Source organism: Strongylocentrotus purpuratus, unplaced genomic scaffold (assembly GCF_000002235.5).
Source record: "Strongylocentrotus purpuratus isolate Spur 01 unplaced genomic scaffold, Spur_5.0 spur5_scaffold_2, whole genome shotgun sequence".
Lineage (NCBI taxonomy): Eukaryota > Metazoa > Echinodermata > Echinoidea > Camarodonta > Strongylocentrotidae > Strongylocentrotus > Strongylocentrotus purpuratus.
The window spans coordinates 9,992,958-10,015,685 of record NW_022145605.1 but is presented as its reverse complement, the minus strand read 5'-3'; the positions used below and the strand labels follow the sequence as shown (position 1 = coordinate 10,015,685).

The window sequence follows — 22,728 nt, the reverse complement described above, 5'->3', positions numbered from 1 at the left end:
TGGAAACCATAGAAAACATTTAAAAAATAGCAACTGGCTAGGCTTGCTGATCACCTACAATTTATTTAAGGGGTATGGCCCGGTAGGTTCGTCATTTACAGCCCACCATCTCACAGACAAGCATTGTCTACCTTAAATTATTTTGCAAAGCCTTACATATTGTAAAAAATACAAAAATGCAAAAGTCAATAAAAGAGTCCCTGATCGGGCGTGCCATAGACCTACAGTTCAAGACCTAATAACAAACACCTGAGAAAAAGGACATCTAAACATCATGCGAAATACTAACTTATCTATCAATATAACAATATAAACTGTGTCCACAAATATTCAATAATTATATGAAATTTTCGGGGTTATGTATTCCAGGGAAACCTATAATGGTAGCCCTATAAATAATAATGGATGACAGACCACTTGATTGGGCCGGGGTGCCGGTAGGCGAACATCTCCCAGACAGAAATTAACTACGTAAACGATCGAGCACCTTGACTACTTACAGAAAAAACAGAAAACCTGAAATTACGAAGAATATCAATATGTCAAAGATCATGGATCTTAAAATCAAAAGTAAATATACGAAAGACAATTCCTATATAATAACCGAAGCCTCATTATTCGTAAGTCACTATCTCCAGCAAGGCATATACCAATAGGCCTCTGAAAGGGATAGTCTACTCTTGATACAAAGCTAAACTCAGTCAGCCGGTCAGGCGTTACTCATGTACCTTTTCCTCGAAGAAATATCTTTACATTAACTTGTATGTGTGTCAAACGTGCAATGCAGTTGGACAAGAGGCATATAAAGCTAGTAACCTAATAAACCCCTAATATCGGCTTCATGACTGGAATCCTAAAATCCCAAAGGAATGGAATATATACGGAAAAGGACAGTAACAGGAATTTTAAAAATTAAGGAGAGTACTTATTCAAAATTCTTATCTACCTACATATAGAATACCCCCTTCCTCTCATTTTTCCTTCGTTTTTATCTTGTTTATTTTGAACAGCCAACGAAGGTTTGCATGATGCAAACACTGCCAGGTTGACTCACAGTGTGAGATTACGTGATCTTAACATCCAGGGTGAGACGCCTGGTGTCCCGTTATCACAGGGGAACATCCACGATGCGGGAGTCCATTAGGAGGCGGAAGAGGAGTGTTGCATTATTTCGCACAATTCGCACAAAGTTTTGGGAAATTTTGAAAATTTGCTGGATAGTGATTCTTTACAATTTTGATATTTTGGATGCTCCTGTGGATGTATTATAAGCACTAAAAAATTAGCCTCAAGAAAACTTCTGCATTCGAGAAAAATTGAATATCAAAACTTACCGGTGCTCCCGGAAAATTCTGATAAATTTTAAATTTTGGAAAAAAATTAAATAACGCTTACGGCCATACAATGGTAGCTGCGACCATGAAAATGTGATTTTTATTATGGTCTTCAAGGATTTGTGGGAAGGGGCAAGGCAAAACTATTTTTGTTGATTAAAAACTGACGTACATTTTGCACTGGGGGCAGGCTGTAGATTTCCTTTTTAAAATGCACTGCCCGAAAGGGCCAATGCTATCTGTAATTTCTTTTCTTATGCTATTTTTTCTTTCTTTTTCTATTTAGAATATTTTGTCGTAAGATGTCTTCTCCTCGAGTCCTCGAAAACTACATTATTTTGCTAATTTCTAAATAATAAAAAGGTTAGGGCTTTCAGGTTATTCTGTTAAAATACGTTTCAGCATTTTGTGGAAAAGTTTTTCTGAGGGTTTGGGGCAAAATAGCTAAGAGCATCTGATGGAGAAAATTTCCTCCATGTTGGAGGAAAATGAAAGTATAATATATTTTCTTTTGGGTATCTGGATGTCCCAAATACTTCTTCAGGCGCTGCCACGGTATATTATTGTTTTAGCCATAAATTTCGTAATAAACTGGAGAGAGAGCGACTTGTTGTAGTATTTTAGGGGAAGATCTGTAAACATCGGGTTTTCACACTTTGTGCTCCTGAATATCTAGATATAGTAGTTACCCCCATTTTAAAAGTAAACCACAGTGTTCTAAATTAGTTGGACGTAGAAACAATATTATGCCTGAGCATGTGTTCTATAAAACTATTATTAAATTGAGTAAACCATAATTATTTAGCACTCTAGCAGAACAAGACAATGTCAACCTACACCTGGATGAAGAATGGCAATATGCAGATTAAATAATTTGCCAAACGGTATTCATGCAAGACTGGGTAATTCATTGATTGAACCACTACACCATGACTTGACATGACTATACCAGAGATTTGAACATCTTGTCAAAGGACTGTAGAGCCAGGCAAGGATTCAAATGTCTCAACCTCTCCATTGAAGTTGAGCGACTGAACCACTACACCACGGCGTCGCGATCAGTCAAACACTGTGGTTTACCTTTAAAGCTCAACTGAGTGGGATAAAACTTTGTCATTAGTGTGTCTATTGTCTCTCATGAATAAATCATAGGAACAAAAGTAATAATAGTAATAATGAAGCATGATTGCAATGCCAGCAATAATACTGTGGATAACATGAATACAAAATAACAAAAGTAAAGAAAAAATAAAACAAAACATATTGCTCACATGGGTAAAATAAATGTATAACTACCCCTGTTCCCCCACCGCCACCCCTCCCTCTACCCCATACTCTACCCCTGTTGCCCCACCGTCACCCCTCCCTCTACCCCATACTCTACCCCTTTTCCCCCACCACCACCTCCCTCTACACCATACTCTACCCCTGTTCCCCCACCCCCACCCCTCCCTCTACCCCATACTCTACCCCTGTTCCCCCACCGTCACCCCTCCCTCTACCCCATACTCTACCCCTGTTCCCCCACCACCACCTCCCTCTACACCATACTCTACCCCTGTTCCCCCACCGCCACTCCTCCCTCTACCCTTACTCTACCTCTGTTCCCCCACCCCACCCCTCCCTCTACCCTATACTCTACCCCTGTTCCCCCACCGCCACCCCTCCCTCTACCCTTACTCTACCCTCTCCTCCTCCTCCTCCTCCTCCGTCTCCTCGTCAGCTGTCCAGTGCAGTCTCCAGCCATCGTCTTGCTGTCCCCATTCTCCTTCCTCATCCCTCTGCATAACCTCGATCATCTCAAACTCCTCCACATTCACCTCCTCCTCCTCCTCATCCTCAGTCGCCTCGCTAGCCGTCCAATGAAGTCTCCAGTCATCGTTGGGGTGCCCCCACTCTCCTTCTTCTTCTCCATCCATCCGCTGAACCTCGATCTCCTCGAACTCGATCTCCTCGAACTCCTCAGCCCCCAGCACCTCCTCTACGGCCTCAACCTCCAGCACCTCCTCTGCCTCAGCCTCAAGCACCTCTTCTACGGCCTGATCAGCATCCAGCGCCGCCAGCGCCTCAAGCGCCGCTTATTCAGCTTCCTCTTCTTCTAAATACAAGGTCATGTTATCTGGAAAAAAAGTCCAGTCCGAATAAATGAAAGCACAGGATTTATGTGAATTCAGTCAAACAAGGCCCGGATCCCTTACAACTTTTTAGATATATTTTCCCGCATACGTAATCTAAAAACGATCCGGACATTGAAGACCGCGATGGAAAAGAGTGCGAAGAAACGAAATGAATTGGGATTATTAATCATTATCAGTTATTTTTTGTTCAATATTAAATCACGCGGGGCGTCGAAATTTCGTTTAAGGAATTAAATATGGTAGTTGAATTCATGTTAATGATATGCCTTACCAATAGCAACTTGTTTCTGCAAAGTCATGCGTTATGGTGTCATCATTATGAAAGCCAAGAATGAACTTTTATTTGATGTATTCTTTTAATCATTAATGATCATAACTCATTCTCTGTCTTTTCAAAATCATTATGAACCAAATGTAGCAGCTCTCGACTTGTTTTTGATAATTAATGTTTTTTCTGCCTGAGCTCCTACTGTCTTAATACAGCCATGCATGATTTAGTAATCATTATTTTGATGCCGTACGCTAGAAGAGAAAAATTATCTTTTCAATAATGTATGCATTAAATGAAAACATTATTTGCGTTTATTTTTTGATAAAATTGGGTTACCCTTTTAACCCTTACTGCACTGGGCTTTTTTTAAACATCTGACTGGGGAGGGGGGGGGGGGCTGGGGCTCCCTCCCTTTCTATGATCTCGGCCGTCGAATGTCCGATGAACACGAAAATTTGCATGTTTGAAGATATTCACGTAAGAAACAAGATGGTATAATTCGTTTTTCCTAATATGCAAGTTGTTGTCATTAAACCCTAATTGATTATGCAAATGCTAATGTCATACATTTTACAGAAAAAAATGTACATATTTGTCTCAAGACTTTCGAAGAATCTTGAAAATGCATTGAATAAACGTTTCCTTCATTTCAAATTCATGACATTTCATCATTTTTATATTTGGAAATGCAAAGGTTAATTTGCATAAATTATGAATACGCATATTTCATCATTTTATTTTCTTATGTATTTTAATGTTTTATATTTCTTATTATATCTATTGTTTTATTTCTAATGTATTTGCTCGGGAACATATCAAAGCAAGTTGATATCAATTTATATCTCACACTTGTTTGAAGAAATCTAAACATGTGTTCACATTTTTGCTTGTACATGAATATGCAATTATAGCACTCTTTGATGACATGCGCATACTAATAATGTGACACCTTACAAGTATATCTGATTTCGACGAAAATGGTTTCAACATAATGAGTAGGACCTCGGTGCGTAGTTGCGTAGAAACGACAATTTAAAATTCCATGGGGGGGGGGGGGGGCTCCTAGGCCCCAGTACAGTAAGGGTTAATACAGGGACAGCATAGATATACACTTATGATACGCACATAAACAGAACCCTGTTCCTTATATTTTGACGTTGACAAATCATGGAATGAAATTTTCTCCAGCTATCTCATGTAAAAGATACATGGAGATATTTCCCATAATATTGAATTTAATGTCTCCAATAGCCCAACACTAATTTCATTTAAATTTTGATAAAAAAATGAACATGGTATGGAGTAAGCAGCAGGCCAAGATGGATCAAACACTATATTTCAGCGGCTTTCAAGGTGTGTTAACTTTGCATAATAGACCATGCGAAGCCGTAATGAAAAATGGCTCCAAATTGTTATATTTTTTATTTTGAAATAATAGTCATACTATTGAATGGCTTATTTTGGCCAATACATGAAATATCGAACTCAATATTCAGAAATATTTCGTCCAATATTTCCTTGTATTGACTCTAAAGCCATCCAATATTTTATTCTTCTTGTATCCATGATTGCAGGATATTTTTAATGTGAGGAAACCCAAAGAAGAAAAAATGTATCATGCGGATAAAGTCTTTCAATTCCACAAGTGGAGAAAGATATAATAAACAAATTATAAACTTACGATGCTGGGTACACTTTGGAGCGTCGCCCGCGAATCGGGAATCTCTGCTACATCTCGAACCTTTCCTTGTGATGGATGTACATTGCGGTATCCTGTTCAGGTACAGGTTGACCAGCCTGTATGAGAACAACAATATCTTAATATCAGCTTGTCATTTATGGAATGACTATATAATATAGGCCCTTAAAACCTTAGTGGTTTGGGAGGTGCAAACGACCCCAACATAATTGTACAGGCATATAACACGTTTGGGGGTGGCGGGTCGTTATTAGTTGATTTCTACATCGTCCATGGTCGCATTTACGCAATACTCCATTCTGTTTTAAACAGACTAGATTTTATCACAATATCTGCTTTATCTGTGTAAAATCTAAACATTATTTATTGGTTTTTAGCGGGCGAGGGGACAATTTTTGCCCCTATTCCCTGAAGAAGAAAAAATAATCACGAAAAAAAAACTAGTCATCATTCATCATTACTGCAGGCGGATGGTAATTTTTCTCACATATTTTGAGTTTGTCGATAAATTCAATCTTCGTTGTAATTTTCTATAATTTTATTAAATTATAGCGGTCATATCTTTGAAATGGAAGCATATTTGCTAAGACCCATCTAAGAAAAACACAAAGAAGGAATTATTGCAGCATGAGCAAAGTTACTAAAGTAGGTAAACAATTTCCCAAAAGAAATGGAAAGGTATTCTTTCAAAGTCAGTTGTTATTAAATTGGAATCAAATTTACATCATTCCTTGTAAATGTTATTTTTTCGACAAAAATAAGGTATTTTCAGTTTAAAATAACTCACAATAAGTGTCAATAAGTATTCAAAGGCTGTTGGTATATCCCATTCTGATTTATGTACGTTTTGTTCAGAAGATGAGAAATATACCCTGAAAATGACATTAAGTTAACAATCTATGCGCAAATAGATGTATATACAATTTATCTAAATACTAGAATCTTGTTTTTCATTGTACCTTTCTTTGTCAAATGTATTGATCCATCAGTTTTGTTCATTTGCTTATACTGTTTTATGCTTTGAGACAAAATGAATAAAGACTTGAGTCGAAGAAAAAAAATTGAGAGATTTAGTACAAGATAGAAAAGTCATTTTGTTGCTCTTAAAGATAATGTGTCCCTTTTGCGGCCAAAAACAAATTATGTAGAACTTTGCAGGTATTATGAATATGTCACGTGCGTCCTATATGTGAAATGTATACGTTAGCAGTGTCCTAGTATTCAAATAATGCGAGAAAACCCGTTTTAGTTTCTAGACTTGACTTTCAGACACTATTGAGTGACTGACTGACTTCTGTTTTTCTTTGGTAATAACATACATAAAATGAGCTGTATATATGAAGGATACATGAGCATTTTCTGTACACCTCATTAACCAACTTCTTTTAATGGCCAAAATTAAGCTGATTGAATATTTGCGCAGCACGAAACGTACGACCATACGGTACAAGGGTCTAAAACCATTTTTTTTTTTTTCATAATTTTCAAAACTGTTGCGAAAATTCCTAACGGTCGATATAATTCCACATATCAAAAAGGCAATTGCCAGTTCTAATCTTTTCAGGTGATTTTTCAGTACCTCTTGTTTGTGATGGGATTCACACAAAATTATATTTTCAGCCTGCAAAGGGAAAACACACCACCTGAGTGTGTACTATCATTTTGTTGGTATTTATGAAGAGCAAAGGAAACATGCACAGGGTTGGTATTCAGGGAAATTTCAGATATGAAAGGTGTTAGTATTGGGGGTGTAAATATTAATAATTTTCGTTATGCTGATGACACTATACTTTGCGCAGAGAATGAAGCAGATTTAAAACATGTATTGGATATTGTAAAAGTCAAAAGTGAAGAGCTTGGTCTAAGCATGAATGTCAAGAAAACTAAGTCAATCATTTTTAGTAAAACAGAGAATAAGCCTAGAATATGTTTGAAACTCGATGGACATATCATTGAGCAAGTCAGTAATTACATCTACTTAGGACAAAATATCACAGATGATGATAGATGCGAAGCAGAAATAAAAAGAAGAATAGAAATTGCTAGGAATACATTTCTGGCAATGAAAGGATTATTCACAAATAGAAAGGTGAAATTTGCGCTTAGGTTGAGACTAGTAAACTGTTATGTATGGTCTGTTCTATTGTATGGAGCAGAAATATGGACGTAAACAAGGCCATGGCAAATAGAATAACATCTTTTGAAATGTGGATCTACAGATGAATGATGAAAATATCCTGGAAACGAATGAAAACCAACAAAGAGATATTGCACATGGCAGGGCGTAAACAAATTGCACTAATAGGATTAGTTAACCCTAAAAATGCCGGGCTATTTGAGGTCTTAGTACGGCCGGGGGGGGGGGGGTGTTACACCCACAAATGTAATAACACTTTACCCACAAATGTAATAACACCCACAAATGTAATAACACTTTACCCACAAATGTAATAATATCACCCACAAATGTAATAACCACTTTACCCACAAATGTAATAATTTTGAATCACCCATAAATGGCCCTGTTACACCCACAAATGTAATAACGCCCACAAATGTAATAACGCCCACAAAATAATGTAATAACACTTTACCCACAAATGTAATAACACCCACAAATGTAATAACACCGTACCCACAAATGTAATAATTTCACCCACAAATGTAATAACCACTTTACCCACAAATGTAATAATTTTGAATCACCCACAAATGTAATAATGACTTTACCCACAAATGTAATAAATTTGAAGGGATATTTTGTCGAATTTGTTCAAAACTAAAACCCTGTAATAAAGAATGGGTATAGCGCGCAGTCTTTACTCCAGACCCGGTTATTTCAAAAATTTAAAAAATCTTCAAAACTAAGACCCCATAATCCTTTTCCTGTGGATTAACTTCTTCTTCTTCTTGATTTGATTTTGTTTGGCAATCAGTCACAGTTGACTATTTTTGCCACACACTATTTTATGAATTATTTATATATATACATTATATGTACAATTTCATGTCATAAATGACTATTTTTAGGATTCTTTCTCTTTCCATCCCCTTTCCTTCCGCTTATTTTCTTTTTAGGCCCTATATATATTTGTTTTTTTGTTTTTTTAGGGAAAATTCAATAAATTAATAAATTTGGAAAGAGATGGCCTAGCCTAGCGAGTTGTACGTACTTGTGTTTTCGCGCACGTACGTGCGCGTTCACATACCACCTCTCTATGCACATGTGTACTTCGCACGTACATGTACCCCCACCCATGAGTATTGAGCGTAGTCTTTCCTCCAGACCCGATTATTCAAAAGTTAAAAAAACAAAAAACAAAACAAAACAAAACAAAACAACAAAAAAAACTTTTAAACTAAGACCCCTCCATCTTCCAAATTAAGACCCGGTAATAAAGCATGGGATTAGAGCGTAGTCTTTACTTCAGACTCGGTTATTTAAAAAAAAAAATCTTCAAACTAAGACCTCACCATCTCATTCCTGTGGAATAACATGGGTATAGAGCGTAGTCTTTCCTCCAGACCCGGTTATTTCAAAAGAAATAGAAATTTAAACAAATCTTCGAAACTAAGACCCACCATCTTATTCCTCTTTTTTTCATTTAAAAATAAATTACATTATAACATATGTGGATACATCACGTCACAAATAAATGATTGGTGGGCGGTCACACGAACTGACGAATCAGTCAAAATGGTCCATATATATAACACACAGAGGAGGGACCGATTCGATGGTTCGTTGACCGTCGACGATTTTTTGTAATCATGTAAATATTCTAACGCCCACAAATATCCTGGAATTCAATGTTCGTAGAAAAAAAAGTAATCGAATAAGTGACCTTAAATGTATTTAAATATTGACGCTGATTGTTTTATGCATGTGATTATGAAATATGTTCACGATATGTAACATATATATATATATATATATATATATATATGTACGCTATTAGTGACATTGAAACGTTGGATTGCGATGTTATATTTTCATGAGTGCGTGAATGAATTACCTTTCTTCATGTGATGAACGTATCAATTACTTATACTGAAGACTACCAATTGGTACGCGGTACACGGTACACAGTGTGAATTCATGAGAACGACATTTATTCAAAGGCAAATACAAACAAAACACATTATATTACAGTTTTCCCTACTTCTGAAACACTCAAGCAGCTATATAAACAAGAACAAGTCTGAAATGATAATCGGTTAACAAGCAAATAACAACGCATACTTTCATATAACAAATCACTTGATATGACTCTACAACTATGGAAGCACTGAAAAATAATTATCTTTATTATAAGTTCGAATAGAATACAGATCAATTTAATTCCGTTCTCTTGGGAGCCAAATTATACACATTGACACAGTTTAGACAGAAATAATCATATAAAGGAGTAACAGACCCATATCACATATCTAGAGAGATGTACACCCACTTGAATTAACAAGTGAACATTTGAAATGCCCACAAAAATACCTTGTTTATTAATGTTATCACGAAAAGTGTACTTAACCTGTCGGTATACAGTGAAAATACACGACAATAAACAGCTCTATGTGTATATGATTAGTGTTCGTATGATTGTGACGTGTTGTATCCACATATGTAATAATGTAATTTATTTTTTAATGAAAAAAAGAGGAATAAGATGGTGGGTCTTAGTTTCGAAGATTTGTTTAAATTTATATTTCTTTTGAAATAACCGGGTCTGGAGGAAAGACTACACCCTATAACCATGTTATTCCACAGGAATGAGATGGTGAGGTCTTAGTTTGAAGATTTTTTTTTAAATAACCGAGTCTGAAGTAAAGACTACGCTCTAAACCCATGCTTTATTACCGGGTCTTAGTTTGGAAGATGGTGGGGTCTTAGTTTAAAAGGTTTTTTTTTTTTTTTTACTTTTGAATAACCGGGTCTGGAGGAAAGACTACGCTCGATTCTCATGTTATTCCACAGGAAAAGGATTATGGGGTCTTAGTTTTGAAGATTTTTAAAATTTTTGAAATAACCGGGTCTGGAGTAAAGACTGCGCGCTATACCCATGCTTTATTACAGGGTTTTAGTTTTGAACAAATTCGACAAAATATCCCTTCAAATTTATTACATTTGTTGGTAAGGTCATTATTACATTTGTGGGTGATTCAAAATTATTACATTTGTGGGTGAAATTATTACATTTGTGGGTAAAGTGTTATTACATTTGTGGGTGTTATTACATTTGTGGGTAAAGTGTTATTACATTTGTGGGCGTTATTACATTTGTGGGTGTAACAGGGGGGTTATGGCCCCCTTAAGATCTCGGCCGTGAAATGTGCATGCGTGTCAAGTGAAGTGTATAGAATAATATGATAATTCAAATTTTCTGGAAAATTCACTCATTTGCATATTTATGGTAATCTATGCAAATATGGTCATAAAATTACATTTTTACCCATAAATCATACATTATTCATATTTAACAATTCTTTTTCACTTCATATATTCATTACACCATTTGGAATAACAATACGATAACAAAATTATGAAGAGCTAGCTTATTCCTTATGTTATCTCTTGTTTTCATATTTCTTATGTATTTAATTGTTTTTATCAACTTATGTATTTTATTGTTTTTGTTGTTTTATTTCATTTCTTACTACATTTCAACTATTTTGACTCCCAAAACAACCACCTAAACTTTAAACAAGACCTAATAACCAATGTTTGATCTATTTTTTTAAGGAAAAATGACATTTCCATATGTTTTGTACACAAATCACAAAAATGAGCGATTTTCGGGCTGACATGCAAAGACAAAATGTCACATGACCTTGTAACTGTAGGTCCGGTTTTCAAAAGAAATCTTTTAAAAGTTGCGCAAGACTCGAAAGAAAAAAAGTCAGCGAGCGGCGGGGCGCCATCCATATGCGTTCCAGAACAATCAGGAAAATCGTGGAGGGGGGGGGGCATAATGGCCCCCGGCCTTATAGGGTTAAGGAGAGAAAATAAAACACTTTGGTCATGTTAACCTTTTGAAAATATGTCTTGTTTATATCTAAGGCTTTACCCACTTTACTTAACCGATCATACGCTTTTATTTCCACATTGTGAAATCCCCAAAGGAGTGGGTAATCTGTCATGGTAGGCAAGTCATAGTTAGAAGTGTATTCTCTAGTTTTCAGACCTACATTAATTTTGAGGTAAGTTCTGTCTTCAAATGTGTAAACTGAATAGTTTAAACATATTTTTTAACGTTTGGAATGCTGAAGTTTTGTAATTTTGATGTGCTGACGCCTAAAACATCGGACACAAATTTCATTACATCGTATTTTTCTAAGAATAATATATTGGTGTATTTTTATAAACTATCAAATGAAAATATCCGGGGGATACCCATCAGGAACAAAACTGATTCACCGGTCATGTAATAAAATACTCACAATTATATTTTACAAGTACTTCTATTGTATAATCTACACAAATTTGGAAGTTTATTGCATCTCTTACTTCCTGGAATCATTTTCAATCTTTTTTTAATTCCAGCCTGAGGACCTATTTTTCGCCGGGCGTCCTTGATCACGCCATCATCGGCTGGAAGCTAGTAAGTAGGGAGAGGTAGCGTTGGTGTGGTGGAGATCAAAATGAAATAGGCCAGATTCTGGACTACGTAGTTGGCGGATAAAGTTATGACTGTCTTGTCGTTGGTTTCTAGGAACGGACCCCCGGTCTATTGCCATGAATGATCTAGAAGAAGTACCGGTAAACAGCGATGGTGGACGAAGGCGTACAATACTTTGCCTCCTTCCTTCCCCTGTTAGCCGGTCATATCAATTTCCATGTAGGTCTACGGAGGAGGATTAAGGTCTTGATCTTCCCTCGCAATTCGTCGTTCTTTCGGGTTGTAATGATCAATGAATTGAATTTCAGATCACTTTTGAAACGCCCTCCCTGATGAAGTGTTATTTAATTTGGGCTTGGAAAATAATACAATATTCAGATTTTCTGGATCGGGCCCGTAGAAATGGGAAATACAGTGCGAGTCCAAAAAAAATTACACCCAGAAAATTGCTAATTATTTTACAAATCATCTATGAACAGTAAATTATTATACATCTTATGAAAGAGTGTTTTATCCCGAATCATTTAGTATCATTTTGTGTGGTGTGTGTCCACGTTTGGGTGAACAGGAGGCATTGTTTGCAAGAGTGTAAAAATCGACTTGCGCCGAAGTGATGCCTACAGTATGTGATATGCTGGATTAAAGTGAGAGAATGAATTCAATGTATCAAATGAGATGCATTGCATATGCTTTTTTGCAGAAGGAAAGTCACAATCACACACACGCATGTGTGGCTTGATTACTTATGTTAGGGATTTTATTTTTTCTGCACTGACCGAATTAATACCCAAATCCCAATTGTTTTATTCCAACATCACAAAAGCAACGTTGACGCAAGTCGATTTCTGCACTCTCGCAAACAATGCCCCCTGTTTATCCAAGCGTGAACACATACCCCACAAAATGATACTAAATGATTCGGGATAAAACACTCTTTCATAAGATATTTAATAATTTACTGTTCAAAGATGATTTATAAAATAATTAGCAATTTTCCAGGTGTAAACTTTTTTTTACTCACACTGTAGATGTTACCCTTGTTGATTTAGGAGGATACTAGTACAACAGGTCGTTAGTACAATATTACTAGCCTTTCAGTGCCACCCCTCCCATCTAATAAACAAGACTGATTCACCGTTCATGAAACGAATAATCACAAATATATTTTACAAATAATTGTATAATTTAATCTACACAAATTAAGTATACTGCATATCTTATTCCCTGTTACTATGTTTAATCTTACTTTTATTCCTAATTCATTTAAATAATTGCAGTTTTCTTAAAATTACTTTTTGTTTAATCCGGTAGAATTGCGACTAAGGTTATTTCTTGGCTCCTCTTCTTGCCGATAGTATCGATTTCACGAGATATCTAGCTAGTAAGCACGTCATGAAACAGTTTCGGAAGATCAGCAACATCTCCGTAGTTGCTTGATAAAGTTATGACTGTCTTGTCCAGTGGCGTATACGCAGGATTTTTTCAAGGGGAGGGTGGGTTTAAAATCGGGGTAAGAGGACACATTTTTTTTTTTTTTTTGGTCTCGAAATTTGAAAATTTGACATTTTGCTCCGTTGGGGGGGGGGGGTAAGGTCAGCTTTTTTAGGTCAACCATGGGATTTTTTTTTTTTTTTTTTTTTTTTTAATAAAAAAAAAGAACAAAAAAAAAAATCCAAAAGGGGGGGGGGGGGGTTTAGAGAAATTTAGGGGGGTTTACACACAAAAAATTACCAAAGGGGGGGGGGGTTTAACCCCCCGAACCCTCCCCCTGTGTACGCGCCTGGTCTTGTCGTTGGTTTCGAGAAACGGGCCCCTGTGTTTTTTTTTTTCATCTGCGAGCATCACTTTCCTATCGTGGAAAAATGCGCTCATCTGAATAGGTCGAATAGGGAATAGCTTCATAGTAGTTTCTCCCTCCATCCCCTCCCCCCTAAACAAAAAAAATGAAAGAAAAACAGAAAAACATGAAGGAATTAAACTAAATGAAAAGCGGGAAGAAACTTACTCTTCGTACGTCAGCTCGGCCTTGTGTTGCCAACACGTTTTTGTTGCATGGCGACTTTTTCTCTTACATCGTTCTTGTCCTATGGCTTTCGTCCGACATACGCACCTGTGCCGCACTGTACCGTACATCGACGGGTGCTCAAAGTCAATGTTCATCTACGTAATGAAAGCAGAGCAAAGAAAACACACACAAATAAATGGCTGAGATATTTAATCAAATTTGAATGGAAAATTGAATTGAAAATAACTTATTTCCATCATCACAGTCAAAGACCAAACAGATGGATAAAATGGATGACAAAGATAAAATGATTGTTTTACAGAGTAAACGGTATTACAAAAATACATATAAAGTACATATCATGTAACCATATTACAAATAGAAAATGAAATGCTATGCTGATAAGGCTTGATCATCCAATGCACACCATGCGCATTGGAGATAAAGATATTGGTTAGGCCTACAAATAAAGAAAACTGGATTGATTTTGATCGAATATCAAATTGTATTTCCCAAGAACGGGTCTTAAAACCTATCGGGGTTCTGGTGTTTGGACCGAATCCCACTACCCTTTTATTAAAAATCCATTGGACTTTCCTTAAGAATCAAACTAACACATCATATGTCATTTTAAAGAGTAATTAAGATTATATCTAATGACACGGATGACTGAGCAACAGCTATTTCAAAGAGGAATTGTCAAAATTCTTTTCTACCAAGTTTAGAATGGAGAAATATATATTTTGTTAAAGCCATTACGCATTGTTACTTCAGTCCAAAAACCATTGCTGATTTTACATTCACATTGATTTTGTACATTTGAATAGAAAAGGTGAACCTGTCAACTCAGAAAAAAAAATGAGGGAAAAAAAGACATTTTCTTTATTATGCTGACACAATATTGGCTTTTCTCATATCACCTTTTAAGGTAAGCCATGTCATTTCATCCAAAATGGATAAAGTTTACTTGGGACACTATCCTTTTTCCAAGAAATTTTACTGTCAGCATCTTTGTTAGTAATCATAATGTGTTCTTTCGCGCATTTAATAAATCTTTGAGGTTAGTAAACCTCTAAGCTTTCATGTGCTGCTCGAAACAAATAACTTATAAACCTTACACACATCAGAAATGTGAAATGTTGCAATGGATAAATGAACGGAAAGATCTTAGATATCAAGAGACGCGAAGATATGCTGAAATAATTCAAGATTGTCCCGGTGAATGAAATAAGGTCATTTGAAAGCTTAGGTAAAATGGATCACTTTAAAGAGAAGGTTGAGTTCTGGGAAGAGGTGAAAAATAATTTGTGAGTGTTACTCATTCTTATTATGCAAGTGTGGAAGAACATCAGATAAGACATGTTCCCTGAAAATCATGGCTCTTCAAATGCCTTCATATTCTAAATATGCATGTAACATCGTAAAAATCGGGGGCTGGCTTTTTACGCCACGTGTTCGTGTAGTCCCATATACATCTTTCTGTGCAAGTATTTGTAACTTTACCAAGACTTGGCCAAATTTCTTATCATTTTGATGATTCCAGAACCTTGCAATACACACAAATTCTTATATGCTAGATGATCAACCTTTTCTGGTCGGTTCCACACGGTTTCTTTCACAATGCAATCGCAAGACCAGAACTCAACTTTATCTTTAAATGATGAAGCGCTACAGTTTGAAGGAGAATTTCATTATTAAAAGGATTTACAAGACCAAAGTAAATATGCACGACGCGTTACTTTGGCATATCCCACATTTAGTGCATGATCTCAAACGTTAGACAAGGAGATTTGACAGCACTTTTTAAAAGACACTGGTGATCGATCAACCGTAACAGGAAAAAATCCCAATAGTGCAGGGGCAGAAAACAAATTACTCATACCTTGAAATACATCCACGATCACATTGATTGTGAATTTGTAATCCTAAGCTACCAAAGTTGGGTATACGTTCTTGTTTACACACTCATTACCTTTAAACGTAAATTATTCTAGGACCGGGCTTCCCCGGTGATGAACGGAAAATACCTCCAAGTATTGTAATGCCATGATATTTGCTTAGTTTGTTTCGACATGTTCCTTATTGGCATATGATTATACATATAATCAAATCGTGTTTCTGAGGATTTCAAGATTAACTTAAACATGATGAATATAAAAATGTAACCACACATTCTGCTGTATAATGTCGCTACATTATCATGTACTTACGGTGGATTGAAATGTGTATAATTGCAGAATCGTGTTGAAGAATGGCCTAAGGATAAAATACAACAAAAAGAGAAGAAAAGGTCATTAAAGCGAATAAGATATGTTAGTACATAGAAGTTAAAGGAAACCTCATCCCAAAATATAAGTGTGTAGCTTTTCTGAAAAAATGAGATGTACTCAAGCCCTTTAGTGTATAATATTCCTTACGAAAATATACAGAAGATATATAAATGAATAATTATATTCTTGGCATGATGCCTTTTAGCATGACATGGGCGCAGCCCATTTTCTTGAAAATGTGACTAACCAGTTAAAGCTACATACTTGTATCATGTACCAAGCCTGCACTTAAAGATACTATGTCCCTTTTGCACCGAACAAAAATTCTGTAGAACTTTGCAGGAATCACGAATATGTCTGTGAAATTTAAACGTTAGCAGACTATGCAAGGAAACCTGTTTACTTGCTAGACTTTACTGTCAGACATTATTGAGTGAGTGACTGGCTGTTCTTCTTCTTTGGTAATAACATGCATAAAATGAGCTCTAAAGGTATAATGAGCAATTTGTCTTCATCAATAACCCACTTCTTGTCCAAAATTAAACTGATTGAATCTTTGAGCAGCCTAAAATATACGACCATTCGGTACAATGGTCTGAAAATCAGACTATTACTTACTGGCTCTAAAGCTCTTAAGTCGATTCAACAACTAATAGTCGTTATTTTTCCACTTAAAGACATTTTCAAGCCCCCTTGTTTTTAGGAAAGTTCTTCTTTCAAATGCTGTTGGAATTTAACCATTTCATTTTTGGCCTGCAAATGGGACATAGTACCTTTAAGTGAGTTGGAAAGACTTTTTCAATTAATAACAAATACCTTAATTTTCAACGAGAAACATCAAAGATGAAAAGATAAAATTCATATTAAATTTTGGTGAAATATATATATATATATATATATATATAACCAGTGGCGTACGAAGGATTTTTTCAAGGGGGGGGGGGGAGTAAACAGTTTTAAATCGGGCCGGAATTTTTGCAACGACTCAGCCAGTCGCTGAATAAGTGGGAGGGGGGGGGGGTAAGAGCACATTTTTGTTTTTTTTATTTTGGTTCCAAAAAATTCGCAACGACTCAGGGGGGGGGGGGGTAAGGTCACTTTTTGGGGGTCACCCTTTGGTAGAAAAATATATATGTATGTTTAAAAAAAAACTTATTTCTTAATTTATTTTTGTTTATTATTAAAAAAAAACTTATTTCTTAAACAAGAATTTCCTAAACAAAAGAAATCACGCACATAACAAAAATTGAGGGGAGGGGGTTTCAACACCCCCCCCCCCCCCCCCCCGCTGCGTACGCGCCTGTATATAACAAGGGATTTATTATTGTAACTTATTCATTGAAAAATAATAAAATGTAGTACAGTCGAACGTGTCTATAGCGACCCCCCCCCCCCCCGTAGAAAAAAAATGCCCCTGCGCATTGAAATTCGTCATCCTTTGTTATAAAACAACGAAATTCCCATACCAACAATCTTTGGTACAAGCTCGCTGATTGGTTGTTTATTCACTTGGGACGTCATTGAGAACGCCCGTAGATTTGTTCTTAAACCGTTCTGGATTTCAGTACCTCAGCGGTCACCCAACTGTTACTATACCGAGTGAGTCAAAAAAAAAGTTTACACCTAAAAACTGATAATTATTTAAAAATCATCTATGAACAGTAAATTATTATACATCTTATAAAAGGGTGTTTTATCCCAAATCATTTGGTGTCATTTTTGTGTGGTATGTGTTCACGCTTGGATGAACAGGAGACATTGTTTGCGAGAGTGCAAAATCGACTTCCGCCAAAGTGATGCCTACAGTATGTATTATGCTGGGATTAGCGGAGTGAGAAAATGAATTGAATGTATCAAATGAAATGAATTGCATATTCTTTTTGAAAGGGCAAAGTCACACACACCCACACACACGCGCACAAATGTTCGTAGATATTTGATATTCGATATGTGATATGTGTGGCATGATTAATTTTGTAAGGAATGTTATTTGAAATTGCAAAGACCGAATTAATACCCAAATCCCAATTGTTATATTCAAACATCACATAAGCAACTTTGGCGCAAGTCGATTTTTGCACTCTCGCAAACAATGCCTCCTGTTCCTCGAGGCGTGAACACACACCACACAAAAATGGTACCAAATGATTTGGGATCAAACATTCTTTCATAAGATATATAACAATTTTATGTTTATCGATGATTTTTTTAATAATTAGCAATTTTGTAGGTGTAAACTTTTTTGGACTCACACTGTAGTAGCTTCTCAATTTTGCGCACGCACCCAGGCGCGTACGCAGGAGGGGGGGGGGGGGTTATGCCAATGGCCGACCTTAAAAAAAATGACCACACCCCCCCCCCCCCCCCCCCCCCCCCCCCCCCTATGGAGCAAAATATCAAATTTTCAAATTTCGATACCAAAAAAGAACTGGCAAAAACCAATATTTGCAGTTTGGATTCTGTTTGAAATACTATTATTCTTATCAGGTGAATGAAATAGTTTGTATCGAGGCACTTCACAAAGACGTATGTATTACATTTGGTTACATTAGAAAATTGCCTATTATTGGCATTGCATTGCAATACCTCCGTAATATACGTACGCGTTCACCGAAAAGCGAAACCGCGTATTCTATCGAGGGCGGTCTATCCCCCCCCCCCCCCCCCGTTCCCCAACATAAAACAATCTTCTGTGTGCCCATGCCTTGGGCCATAATGCATGGGCGTACAGAGGATTTTGTTATGTTGAGGACCGGGGTAAAAATTCAATGAATTATTGAACATTTATTGCATTTTTTTATTTTTTTTTATTTGTGGGAACTGCCCCCTATCCTAGCCCCCGCTGCGTACAGTCATGGTTCAGTGTCAAAGCAATGGCCTCGTAACTGTATTATTCAATAAAATCTGAGAATGTATACTATTATCTAGATCTATTAGGAATAAATAATGTCAAAATAATTCCATAAATTGGGGTAAAAAAATATTCCAACTATATGAGCGACAGTGTAGTAAGAAGATTGTATGACCAGGGAGCTGTAATACAAGGAGTGGAAACTCAAACGCATGCGTGGGTTCTAAAGCGTAACAATGGGATGCGTAACATTCCACTTGGCTCTGAGGTTCCATGCTTCGAGCCGCTCTTTCACTGCGGGGAAATTCGGAGGCCAGGCACCAGTTTCACATTTATAAAATTACCGGCAAAAATTCAGTGTAAATTATAAATTCTATATGGTGATTGTATTGTGAATAATGCATCAAACAATTTTTCAAATTTAGGACTCCGTCCTTCCTATAATTTGTGTGCCAAAGTTGGTAAAAGAAAAATTAGATCCTGACGAAACCTCAATACTTTAGGATAGTCCGATTATTTGTGCGAGTTTTAATGTCCAGTCATTTAATCCATGAGTTACAATCTTCGATAACTTTAAGTTTACTAATGCGTGCTTTCGCGTGCTTTTTGTATTTTGCAGTTGGCCAAACAATTATGAAACTACAAAAGTTTGTTTTTGCTTGTTCAACTCCCTACACATTCAAAAATTGATGAGAATTCATTGAAACGGACAACGAACATTTGCTGAGATACGATTTTCTGATGTAGGAATTCTAAATCCTGATATTTCATTTGCTTTTTTATCTCACCACCTGCCCAACAGTTGCTAAGTAGCGCATAATATTTTGGCGGCTTGGAGCATGGGGTCAGGGGCGGCGATTTCTTTTCATGACCGGGGGGGGGGGATGCGAGGGAGCATAGGGAACGAGAGGGGCGAAGATGACGGAAGTTACTACCCCTTTACAGGTTGTTGAAGTTGTGTTGTATTAAAAAAATTACATTCCTTATCAAAACTATAGTATAAAACGAAATACAGATTTTCTACAATATTTACTCGTATATTTTTAATGATATTATGCGAGTGAGCGTAGCGACCGAGCAAGAAGATTTTTGCATTTTTATTAGTCTAAACGCTGCACTCCTAGGCCATCCAGAGCCTAAAAGTGTGTTGCAGTCTTTAGTCAGTATTTGCTTTACATTTTTGGGGGGCACTTTTTCAAATTTTCCGTGGGGGGGGGGTGATCCCCCTAAACAAAATTGAGGGAGACGTGTCCCCCTCCGTTCCCAGGGATTGCCGCCCCTGCATGGGGTCAAAGGAGAGCGGCTTGAGTCCACTCCTTGTATGACAGCTCCCTCGTATGACTTACAAATAGTAAAATTGTATTCGCCGTTAACGGTACTATAGTAGGCATAATATTAATAGACCTTCGTAACAAGTGTAAACATTCAAATTTGTATGAAAAGTACTTAAACAAATTAACAACAACACAACAACAATGAGAATGATAACATTAATAAAACAATGATAACATTAAAACAACAATAACACAACAACATTTACAACCGTTAATGATACAGGCATGCCACATTAACATTTATGGAGGAGATGATAAAACATTAAACATGCAAACGTTCTTTAAAGGCAGCTTTTGTCAAACATAATAATTCTATCCGCTCCGGTAAGACAAACATTCACATTACAAATATGGGCATGGATTAATTTTTCGTCATGAGTAATTTAAGAGACAGAGACATACAATCAATTTCCACTGACATAAAGCAACCGCGACTATAAAGTAGGCTTAAAATAGACTTGACCATGAGAGGAGGCCAATATACGGCCTTGGTACCCGGAGTAAACGGGCATAATGTTATGATAAACATCGTTAAAACTAACTACTACAAACATCAACAAAAACAACCACAGCAACAATATTTAGGAGTTAAGAGTTTTAAATGATGCCGACATGACTGTAACATATTATACAGACCGTTATTAGTCAACGTTTGTTTTTAAATTGATCTTTATCGGCATCATTTTGCGAAGAAATGAGCTCATGAAAGTTCTATCTGATTTGATGTATAAAATTAATACAAATCTCAAGTACATTTTCAGTCATGAGGCTTTTAAAACAAAGAGACAGTCAAACGATCATGTTATATTGACACACAATAAACGTGATAGGAAGATGAGGGTTGGGCGCCATGACAGGTTCACACATAGCTTCATTACTATTCTGGCTGTGTATTCAAAGCTGTTTTGTTGATTCTCAACATTTCAAACACCACTGTACAAAACTCAACTGATTTCAGTCAAAATCGGTACTTTAGTGACAATTGATGACACCTAAATAGCAGTAAGATACAATTTTTTCAACTTACCGATGTTAGGGAGAATAATTAAAAAAATCAAATCGTGAGTCTACTATCAATCTTGCCGATCAGCCACATCGTATTCATCGTGTGCATTTGTGTGTATTGTGTACCGTATATTGACTAGTCTGTCCTATAATCTCGCATATTATTTCGTCTGTCATCCCTCTTGACTCCCAATACACACAAATAACACAATAATACACTTCAATTATTGTGGAATAGCCTGACAACGACTTTTTCATACCATGTTCTTATTCTATAAATCAAAAACAAAATTCAGAGTTAAAACCATTAATGAGTTAGATGGCCCCTGCATGTTAAATAAACCGTGTTAAATAATCTTAAAAAAACAAAATGAACATGAAAACGATTTCTACAAACTAAGGCAACGTTTGACGAAGAAAATCTATGACACCAACACCTCCAGCCAATATACAATAACAATCACTCACTATTAGCTAGAAATTACATACCCAAACATAAACTCGCATTATTTCTAATGATACGGAAATGGAAAATATAACCGAGCGCATATCTACTGTTCATATTAAACCATAATATTGTTAGACATAAAACATAGTTAAAGAATGACCACAAATATGAGAAAGACAAGGAAGGTGGTGTTGACTTACGAAATTCTGTGAGACAAGTCTGCAGATCCAGTGAAGGCTGTTGGTATTTATACCAGATAATGATCAAAGACGCTCGCATTGAACATGACCATTGAACTATATCAAACTCAATGGATTAGCTTGTCATCTTGACCAGTAACGTGGAGTTCTATTCTTATCAACCTTGTCCATCGCCAGCTCTCTGAAAAACGGCTTTGTTATGTTAGAAGTAATCATTGTCCCCGTCAACTCTGGCAAGTTCGTAGCCGTCCACGTCTCAAACTGACGAAGAAAAGCTCCAAGCCTGCAACAAAGCATTGGCAATGTTTTACACTCAGGATAAAGGGGAAACATTCTGGGTCAATTATCATGCAAATCTGCTGAAATAGTCATTTATTTGTCATCCCTCTTGGCAATAGATGCTTTCAATTAGTATATGCTGTAAAGTCAGCCGTTAATCCATCTCCCTGATCAGGGTTTAGGTGCCCATTCAATCCTCCAACATCATGCTTTGTAGCTTATACAGTTTCTTATACATACAACAACATTTGTGAACTTTCTTTCTGCATGATTATGCAAC

General features: G+C 36.4%; 1 protein-coding gene across 1 annotated transcript; it reads right to left on the bottom strand.

Annotated features, from left to right (window-relative positions):
- Nucleotides 1–3,027: 3,027 nt before the first annotated feature.
- Nucleotides 3,028–22,321, bottom strand: LOC105447225. Its single transcript, XM_030991618.1, has 5 exons — nucleotides 22,170–22,321; nucleotides 16,272–16,317; nucleotides 14,062–14,216; nucleotides 5,425–5,540; nucleotides 3,028–3,453 (listed from the first exon to the last, which is right to left on the bottom strand). Exons 3-5 carry the CDS (start codon nucleotides 14,214–14,216, stop codon nucleotides 3,413–3,415), a joined length of 312 nt encoding a protein of 103 aa, XP_030847478.1. The 5' UTR covers nucleotides 16,272–16,317; nucleotides 22,170–22,321; the 3' UTR covers nucleotides 3,028–3,412.
- Nucleotides 22,322–22,728: the final 407 nt, after the last annotated feature.